Here is a 10320-nt window from a genome sequence, read left to right as displayed (position 1 = left end):
ACCCGCTACAGGGGTCATTTAGAAAGCTTAAGGGAGAGACATCCGGACAAAGAGTGATTAAAGAATAAAGATATATATGAAAAAAACAAAGAAAACAAAAAAAAGAGAAAAAATAGATATCAGATGCCTTGATTAAACCCTGAACACTTGTTTTAGAGGATTAGACCTTTGATAAGGGGTTAGTAACTTGGCTGATTCCTAGAGATTGAAGCAGTCAAAAATAAGGAGAATTCTCATTTGTTGACGTGGGGAACTACAATCAGTAAAATCTAACCAAACTTGAGTGGTTTAAGAAATTAGTATTGAAAATTTAACCTGAGGTTACACCCTTGGAAAGAGAAAAGAAAATAAGTTTGGGGGTGTGTGAATCCCACGAGCAAAGTAAGGAAAAATTTGACTTCTAAGGTCGGGAATTGGGTTAACTTATTATTGTACAGCGTTGCACTTGACTCTCCACACAAACACCCGTTTTGCATTGAATAAGTGAGAATGTAACTTTTGCAGTCTAGCTTTTAAGTGGTTCATGGAATCGAAGTTATGTTATTAATTCTAAGACATGAAGGCAAGCTATCTAGCGAAATTTATTTTAAGTGATTTTGTTTGTCTTGGTTGTGCTTGTGTGTCCATTTATTATTTTTATGGGTTTTGGTGTTTGCTCGAGGACAAGCAAAAGATTAAGTTTGGGGGTGTTTGATGAGTGATTTACATTTATTATATTATGCCATTAATTTCATGATTTTGCTATCTTGGAGAGTATTTTAGAAGTGCTAACAAGTGATTTTGGTGTTGTTTTGTAGATTGATGGAATTGGAGAAAACAAGAGTTAAAAGAGGTCAAAGGAAGGAAATAGGCAAAAGCTAGCGAAATTGGATGAAATGACCAAAATGTAAAAGATCCAAAGTTCGAGGATTAAAATGCAATTAATCAAAAGTCGTGTCGAAACTTGAAATGAAGGTCCAAGAGTTCTAGAAGCCAATTGAATGAAGGAAGGTGTCAAAGGGATCAAATTTAGTTAAGATATGATCATTAATCATTTTCCAACCAAAAAGTTTTGCGCTCGAGTTTTCGTCTCACATTTAGACTCATTTTTGACATAGAAAAAGATCGAATTGGAGAATGATTTCTGAAAAAAAATTGTAGTCCTTTGAATTATCTTTCCAACGCATCTTGAATCACTTCAATCGAATATCGAATGGAAAAATTATGATAAAAATACTGAAAGCTATCCAGTGCAACCGAAGTAGTTCTCAGCGCCCAGGCGCTATCCCTTAGCGCCCAGGGGCCATGATGCTGAAATTTTGACAGAAGTTAGTGCCTAGGCACCCAAATCCCAGAGCCCAGGCGCCGTCGTGCGAGAGTAATTTTTTTAGGTTTTTAACATTCTTTTTTGGCCCAACTCATCTCCAAATCTTTCCCTAAACTCCAAGACATTAGAAACACAGAATGGAAGACCTAAATTAGGGGGGGAGCCGCACACTAAAAATCCTTGGAATCAAGCCACGCGTTCTTGACATATTGGAGAGAAAACAACAAGAAGGAAGACTCAAAGGAGAAATTCAAGAAGATTAACACTAAGAATTGAAGATTGGAAGCATTCATTGGAAGAGGAAGGAGATCTTGATGCAAGAATTCCACTTTTTCTTCTACATCTTTATTACAAATCCGATGATGTATTCTAAGAGAATTTCCTATTTTTCTTCCATTATTATGAATAGTTAAATTTGATTTTAGGGCGAACAATGTAATCTTTTGGAATCCTTTATTTAATACAATTGAGATTCTAGTGCTTTTATATTTTATGTGTTGATTTTAATGTTGTTCTTAATACATTTAATTACTTGATCACTAATTAAATGATTTGTGAACAATGATTGCATAGAGATGCAGATTATTTGTTTAGATCACATGTTAAAATTCGGTAAATTGGTATAACGTGTAGAGATACCTATATTGATTGTTGCGATCGTGTGTGAATTCTTAGAACCAATGTTTCATTTAATTAAATTTAATTTGCATAGAGATATGGAATTAAACTAATTAAATAGGCTCAATGAGAACTCGAGAGGGGTGAGTTGAATATAATAGAAGAATTCGACCAAACACTACCTTAGGTTTTATGAATCTTGATTTATGAATTAAAGGTGACCAATAGGTGAAATTATTCCGCCCTAACGTCCATTTATTGTTTGAATTCTCAATCACTTTTCGTTACATCCAATCGCATTTTTAAGTTTTTAGAATAAAAATCACATTTAATCATTGTTTTTGTTTATTTTCGTCAAATAGAAGTTAGAAATAATAAATTGGGTATTAAAAGTACAGTCCTTGTAGGAATGATAATCTGAACTCAAAAGGTCCACTTTACTACTTATTACGATCTGTTCACTTGCGGGATAAAATCGACAACATTCTGCATCTGCCTTATTAATGGCGTGGAAGCGATCTATCAAATTTCTTGAATAACAAGGGGGAACAGGCCAAGTTTGGCAAAAACCAAGTTGACGAGAAAAAAATTGGAGAGCATATATTTCAACCCCAGTTTTGGCATTGGTTCCTGTCAAAATATCATGGAACAACTCCCTTCCGGTCAAAAGCTGAACCCAAACGAGTAGAGAGGTGCTCGCACTGTCCAGGGTGGATGGATGTTGTACATAATCTGGAGTTAAAAAGGGAGGAAAAGGAAAGAAAGAAGGAATTGAATTCAAAGTATAAAAGAATGAAAAGATATCCCTTCTGGACATATTTACAGGACTCAGTGGATCAATAGCAGCTAGCAGAATGAAGGGAAAGGATAGAGCACCATGTGATGGAAAATAGGCTCTCAACCACATTTGAGTGAACCAAAGAGGTCCATTGCCAGTGGGAGATGCACCATTCTTTAATTGAAATTGGAGAGAAGTTATGCCTCTATAGAGGACAGCCAAAAAGAAAGAACACAAATTCAGAGGCCTACCACGCGCCAATTCGTGCGCTATGTGTAAATAGCTCATAGAAGGCTTCATGCTTGGCACACACAAAATAGATTTACAAAGTCAAATCTGAAGAAAAGCCACACGTTCAGCATGAGAAGGCTCAGCGCTCTAGTGATTATAACAGTTTTGCAGGCTTGAATAGGACTCGGTGAGTTTTCTGTCAAATTTTGGGGCGACACCACCAAGGAAAATGGTATCGCCCAAAGGTAACAGATTTATTAATGCCCCAACATCCTTTAAAGTAATAGACATGAGACCAAGAGGGAAAACAAAAGTATTAAATTCAAAGGACCAAAAACTTAAAACAATAGGAAAAAACCCTGGATCAAAAATAGGGGGTTGAAGAGAGATTTCTAACAAATCAGAAGTCCTAGCACTATTAAAAATTGTCTTGGTAGGACCATGACACACAAGGCGAGCATGTCATCTATGGAAAACAACATCAGATTTAGGCCAAATGCGAATACCTCTTTCGCGAAGCGGCCTCAGCGGCAAAGAGTTTAGAAACGGAGGGCCTTGAGTACAAGGGAACAGCTGGCCCACCGCTACTTGTTCGACGGCCTCGGTGTTGTTGAATGAAGGACTTAGATAGAACTCATTGAGTTCGGCATTGGCTGGTGCATGGAAGTTCGGAGTTATGTATGGCCGATTGAGAATTTTCTGGAAGTCTTCGAAACTGAAAAAGTCACCAGATTGGGATTGTGAAACAGTCATTGGGAACGAAATAAAATTTTGTTAAAGTTTGCTTGAAAAACATAGCAGAGAAGCAAGAAGATGGACAGTAATATTGCGAGAGAGAAGCGCGAAACAATGAGGCGTGATTTAGTGGTGCGATGAAAATGGCGTGTATTTGGGAGTTATAAAGGTTTGCAACGTCGCGCCTTTTCAGGCTATGGAAGAAAATAATGATTGAAATTCTTGGGAATTTCAAATGTTGTTGGGAAACACAAAGTGAATATGACAAAAATTAATAATTGGTATTAATTCTGTCATATTGGGAGGTAATTGTTGACACGCTAAAAGTGCAGCCCAAATCGAATAGCCCAAATAATGAAGTCCAACTGGGCAATTCAGAATAAAGGCTCAAATAGAGTTATTAATGAATGCAGTGGAAGCCCACGAATACGGTAACACCATCGTCCAAACTTGTAAGACGCCCAAAATCTGAGCGAATGAAGTACCTTATAGTCACCCAGGGTTATGACCCTGTTCTCGCACGAACCTTCGAATCGCCCGAGATCTTAACAAATATAAGATGTTATGGTTACCCAAAAATGCAGTTATCGAAGCAGTTATTAAGTAATCTTATCACGTTCCACGATTCAAGGAGTTCAGTTGAAGACGGTTGAATGACAAAGAGTAGTGGCAGCAATTAGAGATGGCAGTTCCACGAAAAGTTGGCCACCATGAAGAAAGTGGGCAGTTATAAAGCAATTAAACAGTTTCTAAGCGGTTGGTCACGAAGAGATTATTAAGGGAATATAAAAGGAAGAAAAGACATAGAGCAAAAAAACCCCGAATCAAACACTCTCAAATAGAGAATATGTAATTTCAATTTCTTAATTTAGATTTAAACATTTATTTTCAGTACTCGTGTGCTTGCACCCCTTGGAGACATTCTGTTTAATTCCAATTGTAAAGTCATCGTCAATAAACCACCCATTTTTGGGATTTTGTCTCAAAAGGTTTGTTCCTTACACAATCGTCTGATCCCTTTATAATTGTTAGCGACTATCCGAGCGAAACAGTTTGTGTTTTTTGCTGCTAAATATGTCTAATAATTCTGCATTTTGGTTCAATTTCATGCATTATAATTTTCATTACTTCGATAGAATCTCAATTTCATTTTTCTATTCAACAAAGAAACTTTGGCGTCAATAAGTGAATCTTGAAAAGTTAATGAATGAAGTTTTGTTTTGACACCAAAAGAACCAAAAAGAATAATTCTGAAAAGATAACTTTTCACTCATTGGAAACCCAAAAGTCGTAATTAAAATCATGAAAAATTAAGAGAGATAAACATTTAATTCTTCAAAAGTTTCAAAGTATTCCCTTTGGATCAAATTTTCAAAGAGTAATTCTATTTAACATCACTGATACTAGATTATCAATCTCGGTAACAATACTTTATATGTTCAATTAAATGATTTATATAACTTTGCATAAGGATGAACCTATTATTTAAGAGGGTGTATTCATTTGTAACTTTTAAAGACTAAAGACTTTTAAGAATTTAAAAAGTTTAGATGTATTCAATTGAGATTTTTAAAGACTCTAAAAGTTTAAGTGTATTCATTGGGGACTTTTGTAGACTTTTAAAGAGTCTTTAAAAGTCACGTGATATTCAATTGAAACTTTTTAGAAATCTCTATCTTATCATGAGTTATTCAAATAAATAGTGAATTTGGAGAATTTTCTATTTACTAGACTTCTGGAGACTTTTTGGTGAAAATATAAATAGCAAATATCAAAGAGAATCTCTCATATACAACTATGAGATTTGTGAAGATTTCAGAGCAAAAAAAAAAAAAGTAATTTTTCTTTCAATTCTAGGATTTTCTCATATCATTTCAATTCATTTGCTATAATCAGTTTATGATTATTCTATATGTATAATTACTCTTGAATTAAAATTATATGCAACTATTTCAAAATGTAGAATTTCATGTAATCGATCTTTTTTATTTTTTTGTTAAGAACAATTGCGTTCTTAGCAATTATGTTAATATCGTAAAAAAAATTTGGTTATGCTCTTAGAAATTGGTGAAAAAAAATTTTATTACGTTCTTTGTGCCAAAATTGAATGACTGGGCCATGACTACTAACTCTTCCCAAGAAAATTTTGTGGGTATCATGATTTTCAAAAATACTAATTAGATAGTAAGAAAGATTATAACTTTCAAGGTATATAATGAACTTGCAAAATGAAAAGTCTTTAAAAATCTTTAATGAAAGTCTACAGAAATCCATGGAAGACTTCTATTAGGTAGTGTTTGATAGCCATTGAAATTTCATGAAAAATGGAATTTCAATTCCATCTTCCACTTTAACCTTGTTTGATATCCATTTTTTTTTTTACATAGAATTGAATTTCTATCTTTGGTGCCACATAAGCCATTTTTCATGAATTCAAGGAATTGCCATTCCCGGTTACTGTAGCTTTTTTACGATTTTTTTATTTTTTTATTTTTGGTAATGGAAACAAATTCTAAGAATTATTATAAAAAAATATTTTCTTTTAATTGATAATTTTCATGTAAAATAAGGCTAAATGAACACTAAAAGATAGATGATTTTTTTTATTTTGGCAATGGGAACAAATTTCCTCTCCATTACCAGTAAATTATATCCCTTTGATTGACAATTTTTATGTAAAATAAAATCAAACAAACACCAAAAAACGCTTTTATTTCAACATTTTTCACGTGAAAAAGTATAACAATCAAACATAATAATTTACAATTCTCAAGAAAATAATTTCTAGACCATTCAATTATTTGAAATTCGTTTTTTAGGCAATTCAATTCCATCTTTGCAATCAAACAGATTCCTAATTCTTGGCAAATCCGTAGAAGTTACTTAAAAGTCCATAAAATTCATAAAAGTAACTCATTTAAAAAAAAAAAAAAAGGTCTATAGAAGTCTTTAAAAGTCTATAAAACCCACAAAAGTCACTCATTTAATGTCATGTCATATTTAATATCAATGGTGATGAATACTATTACTCATGTTCAATTCATTATCTGATTACAACATTTTCTTGCTATGCTTAAGTAAATATGTACTTTTAATTTTTTTAATTTTTAATTTTAATTTTAATTTTAATTTTTAATTTTTTTGGTTTACTTCTAAGTAACTCTTAAACATCAAATATTTTGTGTACAACAATTGGAATTCACCAATTTTCTTGTATTTTTATGATTTGCTGCATAAAAAGTGTATTCCGTGAAGAATTAGATGCTTAAACTTCAAAAACAGAAAGTTCTTGAAAAAATTCAAAGAACAAAGATGATATGCCAATCCCAAAACACGCACAAACACAATAGACCTGTCAAATCAAAAATATTATAGCCTGTGCAGACATTAAATTTACACAAGGGGCACTCACAAAAATTTTAGAAAAAAAATACATGAAATAAAAAAGGAAAAAATAAAACCAAAAATGCAGCTCACCTTTTTTACATAATTTATTGAAGTTTTATTTTGACCAATTCAACCCCCCCCCCCCCACAAAGTGCCTACAATTTGCAAAGGATTATACTACAGGTACATATAGAATAATCCATTTGCTAAAGCAGTCCACTGCATATACAGTGCCAAAAAGGGGAGATGAAATAAAAAAGGAAAAAAGTAAAACCTAAAATGCAGTTCACCTTTCTTACATAATTTATTGAAGTTTTATTTTGACCAATTCCCCGCACCCCCACAAAGTGCTTACAATTTGCCAAGACTACTACAGGTACATATATAATAATCCATTTGGCCTCCCGGGGCACAGCTCAATTGGTGGATCAATTAACATTGGCTCGCTTCTAGCGACAGGGTAGAGAGTTCGATTCCTGGTGGGAACCTGAAGCCAAAAAATTTGGTATGGAATAATCATTGTGGAGGAGAGTCTCTTGTGCGCAGAAGTGTACAGTCAATGGGGAGAACCTGTGATCCAGTTGAGGCATAACTCGCGATTTACCCCCTCCAAGATTCTAGGGGCATGGATCTTGGAGGTCCAAGATTTAGTCTGGTGTAAACTGGGATACCTAGATTAAAAAAAATAAATAAATATGGGAATAATCCAAAGCAGTCCACTGCATATACAGTGCCAAAAAGGGGGAGACAAAGTATTCCCTACACGGATTTCTAAAACGCTTCGTATTCTACGGCCACCCATATTTTAGGTACTTAACTACCTGACAGCAACCTTTGCAAAGGTAGAAAATAGGATAAGTGGTAGGTCGACTTGACTCTTGCCATGTCCCGTGCATGAATACTTATCCTGAACTGGTGGAATCGAATGGGATGACAAAGACGTACGTGTGTTTGGTAAGTACTATTGAAGACCAGGGATAAAATAACTAATAGTGTCCCCGTTTACTCCTCATTTTTGGAACAATGAAAATGAAAAATATAGTCGTTATAGACCCCACACAAGAGATAGAAATTCAAATTTGGTGGTTTGATGTAATGGATAACGATCAAATTTTTCATTTTAATGAGAAAAGAATGGAAACTTAATAGGTGTTTAGAATGATTTGAGGCATTTACATGATTTGATAGATAGGAGGTGGCAAAGCGATTGCTGACATGAAATTGACGTCATCTTCGCATAGAAAGCGGTCCACGACTCTGGTGGCAGGCCTGGCCACAAGCCTTTCCCAAGCTTCAACCGATTCCAAGCCCCTTTTGAGGAAGGCTTCGGTTGCATTCAAATAGTTAATGTGCCACTCTGATTGATTTCGAAGCCTAAGAATGTTTTGTAGTTGGTGACAAGCCAATTTGCATGTGTTTGCCTTAATTTTATCAGTAGCATCCTCAAGGAGCCTGGCCCTTTTATCATAGTCAAGAAATGACTCATTTCGAAAAAACTCATCTAGTTCTGATAATCCAATAGCACGTTTGATCCCGCGTGAGTAATTACCTTCAGGGTCAAAGAATTCTCTTGCTTCATCGATCAAACTAGCATCCACCATTTTATCGACCCTTTCCAATACAAACGAGTGAAGGACAGGCATCCATACGTCCACCCATAGGAAACAACATTCATACTTTGACTTGAATTCCATGTCATCATTCACCAAAGCCTTGATGTAAGAATTAGACCCTCCAGCAATGATAGGCACCCGACCGCTTCTCGTAATCGAATCAACAGCGGTCGATGCATGATTCACGAAATCGACGGCTGCAAAGTCTGCATCAGGATCAACTATTCCTAACAAATGGTGAGGGACTCCCCTACATTCCTCTTCTGCCACTTTATTGGTTATTATGTTTAAGCCTTTGTAAACTTGCATTTTATCTGAATTCACAATCTCCGCATCAAAACGGGTGGCTAGATCGATCGAGAGTCTTGATTTTCCGGTGCCGGTGGCTCCCATTACTATTACCACCTTGTCCTTCCGGCACCGGCCCAGAATAAATTGATCCATGTTTAGCCCCCCGGGATTATTCACCCGCAGAGGCTGTGCTTGCTTGCAGGCAGAAAATGAGATCCTCATTTATATTCAGTACTCCTGTTTCATTTACACAAAGTGGCAAAATCAGTCAAAAATTATGGAAAAGTTAAGAAAAAAGAAAACTAGCTGTCAGAAGTTTTCTTTCGATCATGCACTAGCGTGAGAAAACAGTATCGTGGACCACTAAGTGCATTTTTGTAAAAACAAGATTTTAACTTCTTTTTCGATTTAATAATATACGGCATTGATTTTCTTTCCAACACGCCCAAGAACAACAATATAGTATCTAGATAGTTCATGTTTGGAGCAGTGTACTGGAGAAGATAGAACAATATAATGAACACTTCTAGATATAGTGCTCTCTGATCATCTCTATCAAACAGGCAATATAAATATGTATATTTATATGTGTATATATACCTTCTGCTTGAGCTGACTGGGCGAACTGCTGCAGAAAAATCAGCACAATAAAAGGATTTTTGAGGAAGAAGGAATAAGTACAAAGTTGGGGCAGAATTATGAAGCAAATATGAGTGTTTTTGTTTATATGTATGTGTGCAGAAAATTTCTCTTATCCATACAGTTGGGAGGATCCAAAAAGAAGAAAATTATATGAAACCAAGTGACATATGAAGCTAACTCACCTGCAAAAAATCAAATGAAGATGGCTGGTATTTATGCAGGTGAAGTGGGAGCCATGCATATTTTTCCATAACAAAGAAGACATATGCGTAACACGTGTCATTGCCTGATAATTTGTTCTGCCTGTCCCATAATTAATACCACTCAATGCAAGAGAGGATTAATTCTTTGTTTAACCTGCTGCTTGTACAATTTTTTCACAGATATTGAGGCCGCATGCACCCTCAGTCTCTGTCAAACTTTCTATCAAAATATTTCTGAAGCTTAATTCTTTTTTTTTTTTTTTTTTGGATTTCCAGTTTTTTTTTTTTTTTTTTTTTTTTTTTGATATCCAGGCATCCTAACTTACACCAAAATAAATCTTGGACCTCCAAAACTCATGCCCCTAGAAACTTGAAGGCGGTAAATTGCGGATTATGCCTCAATTGGATCATAGGTTCCTCCATTGGCTGTACACTTTTGCGCACAAGAGATTCTCCTCCACAGTGATTGCTCCATACCGATTTTTTGATCGCAAGTTCCCACCAGGAATCGAACTC

At 35.0% G+C, this 10320-nt stretch overlaps 1 protein-coding gene across 2 annotated transcripts; it reads right to left on the bottom strand.

Moving 5' to 3' along the window:
• Positions 1-7196: 7196 nt before the first annotated feature.
• LOC111381363 (adenylate isopentenyltransferase 5, chloroplastic-like) lies at positions 7197-9906 on the bottom strand. Of its 2 annotated transcripts, XR_002700312.1 has the most exons (3): positions 9560-9906; positions 7626-9196; positions 7197-7542 (listed from the first exon to the last, which is right to left on the bottom strand). XR_002700312.1 is itself a non-coding variant. In XM_023005139.1 (2 exons), the coding sequence occupies exon 2, from the start codon at positions 9179-9181 to the stop codon at positions 8228-8230; it is 954 nt and encodes a 317-aa protein (XP_022860907.1). In that variant the 5' UTR covers positions 9182-9196; positions 9560-9906; the 3' UTR covers positions 7197-8227. The 2 variants fall into 2 exon arrangements, 1 of the variants encoding a protein (XP_022860907.1); XM_023005139.1 differs by having other exon boundaries at positions 7197-9196.
• Positions 9907-10320: the final 414 nt, after the last annotated feature.

This window comes from Olea europaea, unplaced genomic scaffold, assembly GCF_002742605.1.
Source record: "Olea europaea var. sylvestris unplaced genomic scaffold, O_europaea_v1 scaffold2296, whole genome shotgun sequence".
Lineage (NCBI taxonomy): Eukaryota > Viridiplantae > Streptophyta > Magnoliopsida > Lamiales > Oleaceae > Olea > Olea europaea.
Note: the sequence above shows the minus strand (reverse complement) of the source record. Positions and strands in the feature narration are given on the sequence as shown.